The 18,887-nt window shown below is 35.7% G+C and overlaps 1 protein-coding gene and 1 long non-coding RNA gene across 2 annotated transcripts in view; one reads left to right on the plus strand and one right to left on the minus strand.

Annotated features, from left to right (window-relative positions):
* Positions 1-18,887, plus strand: part of nrg3b (neuregulin 3b) — a 175,170-nt gene that overhangs the window by 98,160 nt on the left and 58,123 nt on the right. The window contains exon 2 of the mRNA XM_077739184.1: positions 749-884. Within this exon, the coding sequence (XP_077595310.1) occupies positions 749-884 (136 nt within the window). The remainder of the gene's footprint in view (positions 1-748; positions 885-18,887) is intronic.
* On the minus strand, positions 5,011-10,158 carry LOC144212057 (uncharacterized). Its single transcript, XR_013329711.1, has 3 exons — positions 9,925-10,158; positions 7,701-7,790; positions 5,011-5,243 (listed from the first exon to the last, which is right to left on the minus strand). It is a non-coding gene; the product is annotated as an uncharacterized LOC144212057 (long non-coding RNA).

Raw genomic sequence — 18,887 nt, forward strand, 5'->3', positions numbered from 1 at the left:
TGGCACTCGATGCCTTTCGTTTTATTGGGTGTTGCCAAATTCAGTCCCTTCATTTTTACCGTGTGAAAAGAACCCATCAACCGGATTGTGACGAGAAAACAAAGCAAACGTGTGCAAGCCAGTTAAGCTGCCACAAACGTTGACAAGGGGGATCTTACACATTTCATCCTCTTGTCTTTAAAGACCTTGTTGATTTGTTTTAGAGGCATTTAGGAAAGACGGCGCTCATCACCCAAGTTGTTTACTAGCGCTCACTTCTTCAGCCTGTGAGATCTAGAAACAAATCTCTCACTCTGTCCGAGAAGATAAAGAAAGGTTGGAGGGAATATAACAAAAATATAAAGCTTTTTTTTTTTTACTTTTAAATCTATTCACATACAATTCTGCCTCTACTTGTTGACTTATTCAATCCTATGGCCTTCAAAATCCATCTAAGACGGGATGGCAGGATTGGAATGACCAATTTTTAGCACCATTAATGGCGATGGTCAGTCAATCCATTTGGAACATTTTTGAGAAACAGGCACAGTCCAATACAACACTGTAAAACCAATCTGTATTTTCTGGACTATGTCCGACAAACACTGACTTAAACATTTAATTTCTGTTGAGTAAAATGTCCGAATTCTTGTGTGTGAGTAATCTTTGAATGGAAATCCCGATGTGAGCCAGATTTTGCTCATTTTAGTGCCTTCTCTTTAAAATATGTGGTATACTAAACTGTTCAATTCTGGTTTTGTTCCTTCAGCAATGGCCCCAACACAACCCAACTTGCGGTCAGAGGTTTTCAAGCCTTGCGTCGAAGATAAGGACTTGGCCTTCTGCCTCAACGAGGGCGAGTGCTCGATCATCGAAACCGTAGCCGGAGTCCATCGACACTGCAGGTGAGTGCTAGTCTCCTTTCCTTTTGGCCGAAACTAGCTGGATGAAATCAAAGCGCTAGAACTCACGCCAACGGAAGACACTCAAAGTCCATAATCGCCTCAACCGCTAACTGAGGGATCAGAGATGCTTTGGCCGCATTAGTTTGCACTGACTTACTGATCCGCACCAACAAAGAGTGTTTTTTGCTCGGAAACATTACTGCACATTCACACAAATGAAGAGAATATCAGAGCCGTTGTAGCAGTGATGATAATCTCGCTATTTCATTCTCACAATGTACTGCGCTAATGTAATTATGGCCAACTCACTGCTATAGATTTCAAATTATTTGAAATGAGAGGACGGGGTGTGATTATTTATCATTTAGGGTGGTTTTTACGCTGGGATACCTTTCAGAAGCAACTAAGCCAATTTTACTTTGGCTGTGGTTCAGGGGTGTTTGGTTAAAAAAACGCCTTGTACAGCCTCGTCCTTTTGGCTACCAAGGATGTTTGGTTCTTTGTGTTGTATTTCTTATAGCAGAGAAAGGACACTGACATTTTCGTCCTTTTGTCGTATTGTTCAAGATCACATTTTAAAGGTATTTGCCATGTTGCCTTTTAGTTTTGAGTCATCTTAGGCTCTCAAAAGTCTTGGTCTTATTGCCATATACTACATAAGGTGACAAACAGTTTACAGGGTAAGTCATTTGTATAAAATAGTCAAGTATGATAGTGAGCTTTCTTGTAAAAGATGTAAGATGAGTGAATTTTTTCATGACATTGTTGTTAACACACTGCAGTATTGATGGAACAAACCATATTAACATAGCTATGTTTTGATGAAAAGTTTGATGAAAAAAAAAATCAAATTATTCTTTGATCAGCAAGTCATTTACTGCATGGCTGACATTTTTGAAAAATCGAGCCATTTGAAAACTGTTGAAAATTGAGCATTGACTAGAATGTTATATTGATCGAGCGGCATCCTCACAATATGGTCGAAATGAACAAAACTTGTCGCCAATGGCAAAGAGTGCTCATCAGAAATCTATTTTCATCTATATGCAATAATATCTATGCTTGGCATAGTCTTGACTCTATTGCAAAATGTCTTTCTCTTGATTTTTTTTATTCTCTATGACACATTTGAAAAGCTTAGGTGTATTCTGGTTCTTGACTTGATTCCCAAAAGGGCTTGGTCTCATTTTTAAATCTGTCACATATCCATCTCAGATGTGTCACGTTTCTTGACTAGATTCCCAAATGTCTTGGTCTGAGTTTCTTTCAATCACTTGTGTAAAACTGTCCTGATTTGTGTTAATCTCAATCTTGTTTTAAGCTTGCCTTGATTCCCAAAAGTCTTGGTCACAGTGAATTCTAGTATTGGTCTGGATAGTGTGATCTGGATTGAAACACTATTAGCGAAACTACAATTTCAGGTTATAATGAAACATTACCTTTTCACACAGATATCATCCCATGAGTCCTTACCTTTTAATCAGTATTTTTCAACAGTACAGCGAGTGTTAAATCCACTATTTATACACCCTCAAAATGTAATAGTCTTTTAGTATGATGAATCAAACTAAATAAACACACCTAAACAGCAGGCTCAGTAGTTGTCAAAAATACTTAATAGGTATTTCACCCAGTGAAGGAGGTATGCAAATAAGTAATTGGCCAAATTAACTTCTGTCATTTTTGTCTGTACAAGTTTAACCTTTTATTTTTATTGCATGGAATGAATGAGTTGAATTTGATCCATGTATGGATGAGAGCAGTTGCTTTAGACCATGCATGTCTTCTCTCTTCTCTGCTTGTGAACTCCCCCTCGCGGCGCAATTCTTTAGCCTTTTTCATCACGCAAACATGTCTTTAAAAATGCATTGCTTGAAAAATGCATGATGAGAAATTTATAAAGGCAAGAAATGTGCTGAGCAGTGGAAGGATTGGATAAATTTCCAGGGCACTACCATAGGGAATCAAAGTAGAAAGAGGAGTACAATAGTACCTTAAGATAAGAGCTCAATACGTTCCCAGGACTGAGCTCGTATGTCGATTTTCTCATAACTCAAATGAATGTTTCCGATAAAAATGAACTAAAACAAATTAGTTTGTTCCAACCATCTGAAAAAACATCAAAAACAGGATATTGGATTGGAAAAACATTTATATTTGTTCTAAGTTGCCATCTATTAACAAAGTACCAAATAACAAGTGGTTTAATAGCACTAAAATATTTTTAATATTATTATAATTAGACGAATTACAGAAACACGCTCGTAAAATAACATAAACAGATTTAAATGAACTTGGATTACCATGCAGACACACTCAAAAATAAGTATAATCTAACCTTACACTAAACTTAATTCTAATTTTGTTTTAAATTTTGATACCTTTCTTCTCCCGGGTTGGCTCTATTTGCCCCGCCTTCACACTGACTTTCAGATGCAGCTAAAAGGAACCTATCGAGGGTTGTTTGCTTTTGTATTCCCTTCAAAATATTCCCAAAATGAGGTACACAAATGTCCTCACAACAAGATAACGCACGACCACTTGCCAATGGGAAAAAAACACTGAAAAATTTAACACCCATTGGGAGTTGCAGGGAGAGAGACAGTGCCCATGATGTTCTTATGAGCACCCCCTACCGTCCGCTGTTTGCTCGTATATCAAAATTTTCCTCATATCTCAAAGGAAATATTTGCTCAAAATTTTACTCGTATCTCAAATTGCTCGTATGTCGAGGTACCACTGTACACTAGAGATAGGAAATTGGATAAGTTGAACTAACTCAAGTTAATGAAACAAAAACAAATTAAGGAGTTATTACTAAATACTTAAATACTCTACTGCACTCTTACTCTCAGTAGCTCCCTCTGTGATTGGTCACCCGCTCAAAATGAATTCGACGTCTATCGCCATCAATAGCAGCCTAACAACTATTCTTGTTTTAATTTTATGAGGACACACAATATCGACGTCCGCTGTCGTTAATGATATCATTACGCATTTTTCACTTTGGATTGCTGCCTTTGTACGCCATGTATATTTAAATTCTCACCTCGGGCCAAATTATTTAGGAAGATGATTCTATTGGCTAATTGGACAGCAAATGTCAATATTGCCATGTTTTGATAGATGTGGGTTGTTATTAAATCTACCTATAGAGCAGATAATTATAATGATGATGGACTGTATTGACAGAAATTGACGCCCAAGTCATTTTAACTCATTTCTATGGCACAAATTAACACAATGTGATTTTTTCTCACATGATAATTAGCAAGAAGCAATTAAAAATGGAAAAAACACAAATAAATTAATAGCTAAAAGTCAGTAAGACAGTTATAAAGGAGAATTAAAAAAATAAATCACTTTCTGCATCTGTTTGTTACTTTTCAATCAATACAGGACATCTACTCACTTATATACTATAGTCTGTAGTACAGTAACAAATGGGCCTAGGAATGCCATTAAAGCAATAGTAATCCCATTTTAAGTGTGTATGAAAAACCGTTTTTCACGTTTTTTGATGCAAAGATGATGCAACTCAACTTCAAGTCTATCAAAATGGAAAATGATCAACTCAACCACACCTCTTGAATTTCCTGCCTTCGTCATTTTCTTCTTAGCCGTGCTTCTTCCGATTTGTATGTAAATCCATCGTTATTACATAAAAATGCAAATGTACACTTTCAGATTTGTGCCTGTAGTCATCCAAGAAGGAAGTCTTTTTTCTTCATTATTATTTTGTATGCAAGTCTATTACTATAATTTATACAATAGTATACCCAATTCCTTTCTTAAAGAAAATGGTTGAAAATTAGTGCATCAATTTTCTCCACATGAAATTACTGAAGTTCGCTTAAGGTTTTAATGTTGTTTTAGAGAGTCTCACCTTGCCTACAACCCCCCCAACCCCCTGACCCCCTTAAATTCTGCCTCTGGGGAGTGACTATTCAAGGGAATTTATACTAGAAAAAAAAGAAACTGCTGTTATCATTGGACATAACGTCTTGTTCATGAATATTAATTTAGAGTCATACAGTACATGACACAAAATAGGATACCCAAATCTGTATTATTTTTGTTACTTTATCTTATAATTCTATGCTTGCTATATTACCATTTTAGTTTCTCTACATCATATTCAGGAATATGTAACATTAATGTTGATGAGGGTGTTGTGGCTCACTCACCGGACTTCAGTGCGGGCAGGTGCGGGTTTGATTCCTGTTGGTGGCATTATGATTGAGTGCGAATGATCGTTTTTCTCTCCGTGTGTCTTACGGCTGAATGGCGACCAATCTGCCTTTCGTTCCGAAGTCGGGTGGGATAGGCTCCAGCAACCACCGCAACTCTTGGTCCACACTATGGAAGATGGATGAATTAATGAAAAAAAGTAGCCTTGATAAGTCAAAATTCATGGAGAAATGGGCCCATTAATTTAGTTGTTTGTTAGTTCTTTTCTTTTCTTTTCTCTCAATGTTATTTGCCCATTCTGTCAACAACTAGCACAGCACTCGAAAGCTACAAATAATTATTACTTTTGGTTGTGATGTAAAAAAAAGTGGGTGTTTCCCTATAACATTGTTTTACTGGCATTCATTTATTCATATTCTAAACATCTTATCCTTGCAAGGGTTCCGAGGGTGCTGGAGCCTATCCCAGCCAACTACAGACACAAGGCAGAGGACACCCTGAAGCATTGTCCTCTGCCTTGTGTCCATTAGATGAGATTAGATTAGAACTTCATTAGCACTCACAATGTAGTGTCCAACCAGCCTAGTATGCATCTTTTTGCGGCGTGGGAGAAAAAAAACAGATTATGCGGAGAAAACCCACGCAAACTCGGGGGGAATATGTAAACTGTACACAGTATAGACCCGCCTGGGATCGAACCCTCGACTGCAGAACTGTGACGCCTATGTCTTAACCTCTCAGCAATGGGCCGGTTTTGGGGGGCAGTGATAAATATATATATTTGCTTCATTTAAGTACTTAATTTAACTTTTGAATGTAAAAGTACAGTGCAGTCATTTTAAATATTTTGGCATTTGTAGCACACTTAAGATTTGACAAATTTGTCAGCCACTAATTATGCAACCCATCTCTACCTATCGACTTGTAGTCAATGGCAACTAGTAAGAAACTACTAATGCTAATGATAATAAAACTGATGAATTGTTAATACTATAGTAGTCTAATATATGAAAACTTTGTTTAAGATTTGAAAAACCACCGCTCCGCCATCCAGGCTTTATTTTCCCGTTTTGTAATTACGGTTTTGACATGAGACACCACTGTTCTATCCAGATGAAGATTCCTCGGCTTGCTCCAACCGCAAAACGGCTCATCTGCACCATTAGCCGGTAACCTTTTTTCAATTCCAACGAATAAAAGTCGGACAGGTTTAAAACAGACGATGCATAACGGCCCGCGGTCACGTCGCGATCCTTTCAGTTCCGCTCCGGTGTGCAAAGGCGCATCGTTATGAGCCAGTCGCGGCGCTCATGCAGAAATAGGTCTTCAACCAAATTTGCATGTTTATTTTAGGAGGCTTATTAGCATTGGCAAACATGAACATTTGGTTGGCGTCAGGAAAAATGAAAGAAACACGGCAAAATAAGATTTTACATTTCCCTCCTGCAGACGGTTCTTTTTCTTGTTTATTGATGTCTAAATTCAGATGAAAAATATTGTACAATGTTTCTTTGAGATAACTTATCAATTAACAATACTATAAGGACAAAGGTAACAGGAAAACTTTCCTAGATTTACATATTTAGACTTACTAAGGATTTACACCAGAAGTCGAGGCGTTGCTTTTGCATCATTACTACAAAAACTTTTATTCATTTATTTATGTATTTTCAAAACGGTGCCATTCAAGTGGCAATCAGTATCAGTAGCCCCTAAGTCCTCACTCGTATTCTGTATTTTTACAGCTTTTTAACCTTTTATTTGTACGTTTTCTAGTTTTTTAAAATAATTTACTTTATATTTTATACTCCATACTTTTATTTTTTGAAACAGTTTTTTTATTTATTCGTGAATTTATTTATATATTTATATCATATATGTATTCATTTATTTATTAACATATTTTTTACCTATCTATTTATGTCTAAAATGTATTTTGCTGTGTCTGTATTCTCACTATCTTCCTACTGTGCTAAGGAAATTTCCCGAATACAGGATGAAAAAATTATCCAATCCAAAATTTACCGTTGAAAACGCGTGAATTCAGGCGCAATCTGCCAATAACGCGATATCCATAGAAAAATCAAGGTTGGACGTCCCATTGTGACCACCAACGTTGCCTGTAGTTAACTGGGATCAGTTCCAGGACCCCCCATAACCCTTGTGAGGATAAGTGGGACAGAAAATGGATGAATGAATTAATGAATGCAATGTTTTGCACTTGTAGGGCTGGCAGTGATCAGTCACAAATTGAGTTCTTGAGAACAAGACAGGGCTGACTCAATTTTTGTCATTTTTAATGTTAAAAAAATGACAAATTGCACAAGGGTGACAAATAGAGCTTTCGTTTCTGACAAGTGTAGTGGATAAAGATAAAGATGTGGGGTTGTTGTGGCAACAAGAGACAGCAATGCAAAGAGTTCACAGGTCATTCATCAGGAGAGACTCGTTTCTGTCGCATACTCGACACGCTCGCCAAACGAAGCCTTGAAACTCTTTTTACATTCAGAAGTGAGTGGCGTTTACAATTGCAAATGGAAGCATGTTGTCATAGAGATACATGCTTTGCATTGATTAGTCCCATGCTCGTGCTGAAAAGTAGACAAAGACCCGGACTGCTCTCACCGTGACACTGTGATAACGCTGAAACCTTTTGATTGAACTCTTTCTTGTCATTGATGATAGATCAATAGTATGGCTTTCTTCATTCTTCTACTGTGAAAGTATATGAGTTAGTCACCAGTACACCAGTTCATTTAGACTTGGAGGATAGCAGTGAACTTTTTATATATATGTACATGTATGTGTATGTGTACATGTACATGTGTATGTGTTCGTGTATATGTATATGTAAATGTACAAGTACGTATGTGTATATGTACATGTATGTGTATGTGTATATGTGCATATAGGTGTATGTGTATATGTACGTGTATGTGTATATGTATATGTATATGGATGTGTATATGTATGTGAATGTGTATATGTATGTGTGTGTATGTGTATATGTATATGTACAAGTACATGTATGTGTGTGTATGTACATGTATGTGTGTATATGTACATGCATGTGTATATGTATGCATGTGTATATGTATGCATGTGTATATGTATGCATGTGTATATGTATGTATGTGTATATGTATGCATGTGTATATGTATGCATGTGTATATGTATGCATGTGTATATGTACATGTATGTATGTGTATATGTACATGTATGTATGTGTATATGTACATGTATGTATGTGTATATGTACATATAGGTGTATGTGTATATGTATGTGTATGTGTATATGTGTGTGTGTATGTGTATTTGTATATGTACGTGTATATGTATGTGTATATGTATGTGTGTATGTGTGTGTATATGTATATGTGTGTATGTGTATATGTATATGTACAAGTACATGTATGTGTGTGTATATCTACATGTATATGTACACGTATGTGTATATGTATATGTACATGTATGTGTGTGTATATGTACATGTATGTGTATGTGTGTATATGTACATGTATGTGTGTATATGTACATGTATGTGTGTGTATATGTACATGTATGTGTGTGTATATGTACATGTATGCGTGTATATGTACATGTATGTGTGTGTATATGTACATGTATGTGTGTGTATATGTACATGTATGCGTGTATATGTATGTATATATTTAGCAGTTAAATGTAGCAGATACATATTTTTTTCATGTATTTATTTATATGTGGGTATGTTTAGTATGTATATTATATACACTATACATTGTTAATATCTGATAAGTTTTTTTCAATATCAGAATTCAGTCACATCCAAAATAAAATCAGTTTATTCCCTGCTAAATATTTTTAACAACATTTTCAATTGTGTTATTTTTTTGTGTAATATTAATTGGAATCTTTGCAATTAGTGTACTTTTTATACTCTTTAAAACGAACACATGGGAAAATACAACTTAAACTCTTCCCATTTATTTCATTTCCAAAATCGATAAAACAGTTAAACATCCATTCTAGCTTTTCATTAAATCCTCAATTGTGTTCATATGCTTTTTAAACTTTTGTCGCAAGAAATTACTACCATATATAAAAAATTCAGGTAACTATACTTTTTCAATGAAGTTATTTCCACATTTTATCTATTATATTTTTCCCAAATACTAAGTGTTTTACAACCGGAATCTTTTTTTTTGAATATCCAAGTACATGGCTTCAGCAATTGTTTTATCGTTTTTTTGCATATCTCCCTTTATTCTTTTTGCATATTATGCACAACGCAAAGGTCTAATTGCTGTAATATGCAAATATGGAAGCCATTCATGGCATCTGCCTTGCTATATTTGCACACTGCATCACTTTCACGAAGCTTCAGCTTTTCCTGTTGCCACGGCGACCTGACTTGACAACATTCAGTGTCAGCCACGCAGGTGATGCAAGCATCCTCATTTGCATGAGATTAGATTCACTTGCGCCTCCCGCTCATTTCTTTTTTTGAGTTTCCATTGATCAGACATTAACAATTATTGTGGCGGTGAATCATTGGCCGGCGCGTTAGCACCTCGGATTGTTTTGCCCAAAGGCATGCCGGTGCTAGTTATTGGATCATATTTAAATGAAGATTGATCCCTTTTCTTTATGTCTGTGTCAGTGCAGATGGCTATTCGGGGCTATATTTCACATTGCAGTGTGACTCAAGGGACGTGCAGCTAGATGAGGAAACACATTTAATCTCCCAAAAGGAACAAATACAATCATGGTTGCTGAAACTCATGAACATATCAAAAAAATGGGGATTTTTTTGATTAGGTGGACAATGAAAACAGAAAAAAATGAGCCTCTTAACTTTTTCAGTACCTTTGATGATGATGGATGTCCAATCTTGTGGTGTCCACTCAGCTTGGTCTGTATTGAACTGCATTTGTCACTAGTTGTGTCCAATCCATTTGAAGTAAGATCACTTCAGCTTCAAATGATTGGACTTCAAGTGTTTACTGTAGACCAGTTGTCAAAGTGGCGGCTTGGGGGCCAAATGTGGTCCGCCGCATCATTTTTTGTGGCCCGGGAAAGGAAATGATGAGTGCTGACTTTCTGTTTTAGGATCAAATTGAAAGAAGAGAATAGATGTAAATTACATTTCCTGATTTTACCCCTTTTAAATCAATAATAATATTTTTTTAATCCATTTTTTCTGTTTTCATGTTCAAAAATCATTTTTATCTTTTATTTTTCTAGTAGCGTGGAGACTTATAAATATTTAAATTTGCATGTTTGTTTTTTCAATTCATTAGTCAGATGAAATGAAGAACATTTTGATTTATAAATGGTTACTTTTAAATGAAATTTTTCCAAAGCAGTCCAGGGGTAGGGTTTCTATTTTAAATCTTTATATTTTAGATTCATTTTTTTTACCCAACACTAAAAATTAATTTAATCCTAAAAATGTTTTGCACAGTTTCCATTCACCTGAAATTATTTTAAAAAGGTTAAAAATTTGTGTAATTTAATCTCTAAAAAAAAAAAATTACATTTTGGCTAGTCATTATTTCTTTATGTTTTTCATCTAAAAAAATTTAAATAAATCCTCCTAATAAACTGCAAACTGTGCAAAAAAAATGAATACCCCACTACAAATACTAAGTATGGTCGGTTTATTTGCTGATTTTCAGTGTTTGTCTTCTTTGTTGCAGAGATAACTCGATTCGGTCAATACAGCAAACTAAACGACAGCCTCAATTATGACGTCTCCTAACTTCTCGTCCGACGAAACGGTTAGCGTTCCGTCAAACCTTGACAGGCCGCACTAATCGTGGTCGATCCGTTTAGCTCACCAGAACACCTTTAGCGGATACAAAAGTCAACAGGCCGTGTCTGCAAACCAGAAAGTACGCAAACAGCAATTTAATTCCGCCAGTTTTCGCTGAGTGTCGCTTATATTTTCCGTAAATCCCATAAATGCGCGCGAATGGAAAAGGCAGGCCACGTGCTCGAGCGTCTTGTTATTTTTCAGCGTTCTGCTTGAGATTCAGCAGACGCTGGTAGATGAAAGCATAGCTTTTGTGTGTTCACCTGACAAGGTCTCCCTTGTTGTTGTTCAAGCTCAAGAAAAGACAGCCGGTTGAATGTACCGCTTCAAATTTTCAGCAAAAAAAAAAAGTCTTTTAAATCACTGGCTGTTGTTGATGGAGATAGACATCCAATCATTTTTGAACTGAGAAAATTTGGGTGTGAATGAAGGACGGGTTGGCAGCAAACATTCACAAATTGAATTTCATAGAGCAAGAGTTGGCTCGCCATGTTGTTTGTCATTTTTAACTCGGTGGCTATACCATCAAACGATAGCCATCTAATCCATTTTGATGGAGAAGTTGGCAGTAATCATTCTCTAATTGAGTTACAATCTCAAGAGTAGGCTAACTCCATATTTTCGTCATTTTTAACTCAATAGCTTTACCATCAAACGATAGACATCTAATGCATTTTGATGCAAGGGTTGGCAGTGATCATTGACAAATTGATTTACTGAGAGCTAGAGTGGGCTGACCCCATTTCCGTCATTTCCAACTCAGCCTTCCATTGGCAGCAAGAAATGTCTGACCTAATCGGACATGTATGCCTGGCAGTTATCCTTGACAAATTAGTGTTGGCAGCAACCATTCTCAAACGAGTTAATATGACCAAGAGTCGGCTGACTCTATATTTTTGTCATTTTTAACTATCCAATCAAATTATTTATATATTTTCAATAGCGCTTGTACTGATCCGGGTGGTGATACCTCGGCTGGTTGCCAGTCAGTCGTAGTTTCCATTAAACTATAGACATCCAATCAATTTTAATACAAGGATTGGCAGCGACCATTTACAGTTTGAGTTAATAAGAGCAAGGAGGGCTAAGTCTTTTATTTTTAACTATTTTGCTGCCATTGGTAACATTATTTGTCTGCTCCATTTGAGCAGGGGAACTTAATAATTTCATTGGTTCCAGATATAGTATTTTATGTGTACATTTTCTAATTGGCTTCTCAAAAAACAAACAAAAAATGACTAACTAATGCCTTTAAAAATGATCAGTGTCCCAACTTTGTATGAAAGATGTGAGAAACACACATAAATTGGGAAAAATATTTAGTCATGTTTTAAAATAAATAACAAGCATGAAAAAATATTGTGAATATAGTGAATGTTAGGCAACAGACAAAGGACACAAACGCATGCACGTCAGCATCTAAACAACTTCAAATTATGAATTCAGAACAAGTTAGCATGAAATTGAACTCTCAATGTCAGCAGAGTGTAGGTAGATTTTCAAGCAGAACACAATTCTATGTGACAATTTCAAAATAAAATGAGGGATATGGGAAAATTTAGAATTTGGTGGATTTTGTAACTTGTTTTTGTTTATTAGAACAGTAATTTTCATCTGAAAGTGTTTTGTCACCTGAAAATTTTGTATGTAGAAGCATCTGTAAGGAGTGGTGCCCTTGTAGTTCAAAATTAGCTTTGGTAGCAACCATTTTCAAATTGAATTACTAAGGCTATGTCGTTATTGTTTGGGGTCATTTTTAAAAACTCTCGACATCCAATGCTAATTATTTTGTCCTTTTGACTAATTGGCTGCCATTGACTGCAATAGAATCAATTTACATAGGAGGGTTGGCAGCAATTGGACGTCTACCACCGTCAGTAGCAGCTAAAGATTTGAAAGTCAAGAATTTATATCATGCCCAGATTTTATTTCCGATTGGCAACCTTCTTCTGCTGTGAAACGTACACTTTGTCCCTTAGTAATGGAAATAATGGGAAATTCGTGTAGCCTTGATTTGGAAGAACAACGCCTTCTTATTACTGACGCCTAGTAACAGTTGCTATGAAAAAAACACTATCCAACATCCAACGTTATTCTTTTGAAGACAGAAGGACAAGCCTGTGGTGTCTGTGATAACTAAACCGGACAATTCTGTTGGTTGAGAAACACTTGAAGATTTAAAGGACAGAAAAGGCCAGATCACACAAGAGAACAATAACTTTAACTGGGACGAGGTGTCCTTGTGAGATTTAATTGCCCAGATGTGTACCTGTGAGGTGTAGCTAGCTTGTTACTTGCTTGTGAAGACAATTACGACAAAGAGGTGTCCTTGAAAGAACACTGACTTGTTGAAGTGTAGTTTTGCCAAGCTTGGACTTTTCAAGGTGTGTCCTTTGGGAGGAAACAGAGAATGTCTGCTGGGGATGTTGTTTCACATGCTAGGACACAGGTGTCTAACATGGGGCTCTGGGCTAGATCTGGCTCGCCAAATCATTTTGTGTGGCCCGAGAAAGTGAAACATGTGCTTCGACTTCATGTTTTTTGCTAATGTAAAATGTATGCTTAAATGTCTGGAGTCCACAGTTCAGTTGACCATCAACATTCATGAAAAAAAGTGATATATGTACTTTATATTTATTTAAAACAAACTTATTTACTGAATTATTACTATTTCCCCATTTTCATTGAAAATACATTAAAAACGAGGTAAAAAATAGTAATAATACATTCAAAATAATGTTTTTCTGATTTTTTTCTCACAAAATGAATAGAATACAATATTATGATGATACGATAATTTTCCCACTTTTAATTTATTTCAAAGGAAAATTTACATTTCTGTAATTTCCTATATTTTTTTGTTTAAGACACAATTTCCTCCCTTTCATTCTTCTGCTAAGAATTTAAATTATTTTCTCTCCCTTTGACTTTATTGTCAGAATTCTAACATTTAAGTCAAATTGTGGCCATACATGTGAATTTTTCTAATGTACCAAAAAAATTACTGGCACTAATCATTTAAAAATTAAAATGCCACATTTATTCATTTTCTAAAACCGCTTATCCTCACAAGGGACAGGGGAGGTGCTGGATCCCATCCCAGCTGATTTTGGGCCAGCTGCAGGGGACACTTTGAATCGATGGCCAGCCAATCACAGTGAACAAGGAGACAGACACTCATTCCTAGGGGCAAATTAGAGTGTTCAACCAGCCTACCATGCATGTTTGTGGGATGTGGGAGGAAATTGGAGTACCCAGAGAAAACCCATCTAATCCCAGAGAGAACATGGAAACTCCACACAGAAGTCCCCCCATTCATTTGATTGCTACCACCCTCCCACTTCCAATTAAAGTGGACATCTATCACAGCAATCGCAGCATATTAGTGAAGTAGCATAACATAGGATTTTAGTTCAGGTGCTAATCAATTATTGTATTTCACAGTCGGAAAACATAATAGTTTTGCAAACTACAACGTGGCCCATGACATGAGTTTGCCACCCCTGTGATGAAGTGATGAAAACAAATTCAGTTCATTAGCAGAGCCAGTATGGTCCCCCAAATAATGGGATGCCACTCTTTATTTTCTGAACTCTTCCTTCCATTTGGCATGTTTGCACCACGGTGTTTATTGACCTGCTCCATTTAATTTGGCTGTAATCACGTCAAGTTGCAAATGAAAGGAGACGGGCGAGTAAATCGCATTGTTGTGGCACAATCTCAATATCTTAAGTGAGAATGGGGTTTTGACGCCTCTGGACAGGAGGCAGGAAAACAAGCTTTTTATACTTTGTTAGGGTAAATTACGGTTACTGGAACAAAGTAGCTATTTTTTTACAAAAACATGGCATATAATAAGTTTCATAGGGCAGTGTCATGTGATGATGTATTGAGATATTTTACATTTTGCTAGTTATGTTATGAATTCTACCATTTTCATGTGCTAAGACACATTTTAAGGTTTATTTTAAACATGAGGGTCACACTTCAATGTCTTAAGTTTTATATCCTGGAACTGATTAAAATGTAATCAATCTCATACTATAATGTAAGTTTGACTGGGATAAGTTTCACATTTTAACATAATGTTTTAAGCGGATTAACTGTTCTGTTAAAATGGCTTTTAATATGAAATGTCTCATAATTTAAACTACTAAGTTTCATGGTTTAATTGGATATGGTTTTAACATGTTAAGTCTCACATTTAAATCTAGTAAAAATAATAATGTTAACCCAGTTTTTTTAAATCCGAGATTTAAACTTGATCAATTTTACATTTCAACCTAACACAAGGTTAAAAGAAAAACATTTTTCTTTAATATTTTGAATTTTAACGTGAAATGTTTCATGCTTGAAAGTGGTAAATGTAACATTTTAAGATGATTTTAATATGACAAGTCAGTGCATTTAAACGCTATCTAATGTAAATATTTTAAATAATACCAATAAACTCTCTTTTCATCTTTAATATGATGAACTTGATTCCAGTTAAGATTACTGCATTTTTGAGAGTTATGAATCTAATTTACTAGCTACATAATTGAATTTATTCAAAAATATGACCAAATATGACCGATTAATTTATTTTAAATATAATTGTATAACTCTGCCAGTGACATCCTCCAGAAAGAAATATTTTCCCATTTTTTTGTTGTTGTTGTAAACCTATCCATCAAACTAATAATATTCGAATTATATTTTTATTTCAGCAACAAACTTGAGTGGATTTTCTACCAACACGTTGAATTGAAGGCAATTTAGCGTGAAGGGAGTTCACCTTGGAAGCGTCCTTTTCTCCTTCAAGGTCCCGATGTACACACTGCAACGAGGTTATGTTTTAATGCGCTCTATAAATAGAGACAAAAAAAAAACAAAAACGAGAGCTTCCTTATTTAGCTCACCTGAGTGGTGGACGTATGCCATGTTCTTCTGACGTTGCGAGCTGCTTATCCAATTATTCTACCGACATCAGAGGATCAACACAGAAATCAACCGCGGAAGTAATTGTAGTTATTTTCCATCAACATGGAGCTATTTTACACCCTCATTTATCTCGTTAACGCCTAAAACTGATTTGGTGCGTCATAGCATATTTTGAGTAGAATTCTGGATGAAAATAGATGTTAAACATCATAAAACATTAAGTGAAAGTTGTGTTTTATCTCTTTTCAGTTCGTCATTAGTCATAAAAGAGCTTCCTAACTGATGGCCTTACTCTAGAAATGTCACTAGGAATGAGTGTGAGCGTGAATGGTTGTCTTTTTTGTCCCCTGAAATTGTCAGGCGACCAATTCAGGAATTCCCCGCCACCACCCCACAATTGGTTGGGATAGGTTCCGCCACCCCAATCACCCTTAGGAGGATTAGCAGTATGGAAAATGAATCTTTTAATGCCATAAACAATGGCAGACTTCCAATGATGGTGCGTCCAGTATTTCTTTGGCTGTCAAATGATATGAGTTTGTCACAAGTAGATGTCCGATCCATTGAAATTGTTGATTCAGTGCTTGCCCTCGAATTACCCCAGTAAACAGGGAGTGACCCCAAGTTATTAGACATAGACATAAAGTGTACATAAAGTGGCTTGACCAAGAGAAAGTGACTCAGAAATGCCCGAAATATCAAATTGAAGCGACCAATGAGTTGACCAAGAAATATCCTACAATCAACGGATCCAGTATGCCCAGAAAGTGACCCCAGAATGTCTCAAAATGTATTGGAAGACGGAATTGGCATGATGTGGAACTATTTCTGGTTTCATTGAGAGTGTATAGGGGCATTTTGGGATCTCGTATCAATTGGGAAAGACCCAAAATGTACAGAATGTGACTCCAGAATAGCCCATAATGTTTTGGAAGGGACCCAAAATCAACAAAATGACCCATATGTACCCTAAAGGTGACAAAAATATACAGAAAAATGAACTAATTCCCTGCTATTGGCAATGTTATGTTAATATAGTTCATTTAAATTGTGAGGACCGGGTGGACTCATTTTGACAAGATGGGGCAAATGAAAAAAAATGTGTATTTGCTCCTCCCAGTCAAAATGGGTTGGACGTTTATCTCTGTCAATGGAAATCTATGAGGAAAATGCAAAAATAGCCTCTATTACCATAACATGAGTACAGCAAAATCTAATTAATCCCATGAGAACAAATTTGTCTTGACCTGTGGTAGTACAATAATTAGTATAGTATGAATATGTTTACTGATGAAATATTGCATCCAGATACAACATTCAAGTATCGATAGTTCTGACATGCTTATTAAGACTGGTCATGAGAAACGGAGAGCAACGAGGAGCTCAGCCAGGGAGTAAGATTAGAGGTCTCTGATAAGGACTCTTTTAAGTTTGGAGGTTTGAAGTGCTAACGAGATGCAAATGTGTGCAAATAAGTGTGCAAACACCCTCTGCTAAACTCAGTGTTCACAAGCTAAGAGCTAATTTTTAGGCATAGTTTGGGGAGTTGGCCTACAAAGAAATTTGGCTGCTAATTGACATCATTTATATGTATACAGTATTCCCTCGCTACTTCGCGCTTCAGCTACCGCGGACTCAGAGCTTCAAGGATTTTTTTCAGGATTTTTTTTAAAGATATTAAATTAAAATTATAAATTATATCATTTTACATACACACATATATATACACACACATATACACACATATATACACACATATACACACATATATACACATATACACACATATATACACACATATACACACATACACACACATACACATACATGGAGATACATGGACATACATGGACATACATGGACATAGATGGACATAGATGCACATACATGGACATAGATGGACATACATGGACATACATGGACATACATGGACATACATAGACATACATGGACTTCTTCTCAAGACACTCAAATGATTACAAAGAAAAGTATAGTCACCTGGTTGGCGCAGAGGTTAGTTCACAGGACTCCCGTCTGGGAGACCCGGGTACGATTCCCGTTGTCGTACTTTGGCTGATCACTACACCATGTAGTCTGGAAAATAGAACAAGAAGAAGAAAAAAAAAAGAAAAACTTTTTAATTTATATTAAACACTTAAGTCATACTTTTCAGTAAAACAATTTATTCCGAACTGCCGAACGACATAGTATAGTAAGGCTTTTTCTCTGAAAAAACGACATAGTATAGTAAGGCTTAAAATTGACATAGTATATTAAGGCTTTTTCTCTGAAAAAACGACATAGTATAGTAAGGCTTAAAAACGACATAGTATAGTAAGGCTTTTTCTCTGAAAAAACGACATAGTGTAGTAAGGCTTTTTCTCTGAAAAAACGACATACTATAGTAAGGCTTTTTCTCTGAAAAAACGACATACTATAGTAAGGCTTAAAAACGACATAGTATAGTAAGGCTTTTTCTCTGAAAAAATGACATAATATAGTAAGGCTTAAAAGTGACTTAGTATAGTAAGGCTTAAAAACGACATAGTATAGTAAGGCTTTTTCTCTGAAAAAACGAAATAGTATAGTAAGGCTTAAAAATGACATGGTATAGTAAGGCTTTTTCTCTGAAAAAACGACATAGTATAGTAAGGCTTAAAATGACTTAGTATAGTAAGGCTTAAAAACGACATAGTATAGTAAGGCTTTTTCTCTGAAAAAACGACATAGTATAGTAAGGCTTTTTCTCTGAAAAAACGACATAGTATAGTAAGGCTTTTTCTCTGAAAAAACGACATAGTATAGTAAGGCTTAAAAACGACATAGTATAGTAAGGCTTTTTCTCTGAAAAAACGACATAGTATAGTAACGCTTAAAAACAACATAGTATAGTAAGGCTTAAAAACGGCATAGTATAATAAGGCTTTTTCTCTGAAAAAACGACATAATATAGTAAGTCTTAAAAATGACTTAGTATAGTAAGGCTTAGAAATGACTTAGTATAGTAAGGCTTAAAAACAACATAGTATAGTAAGGCTTTTTCTCTGAAAAAATGACATAATACAGTAAGGCTTAAAAGTGACTTAGTATA

Source organism: Stigmatopora nigra, chromosome 18 (assembly GCF_051989575.1).
Source record: "Stigmatopora nigra isolate UIUO_SnigA chromosome 18, RoL_Snig_1.1, whole genome shotgun sequence".
NCBI lineage: Eukaryota > Metazoa > Chordata > Actinopteri > Syngnathiformes > Syngnathidae > Stigmatopora > Stigmatopora nigra.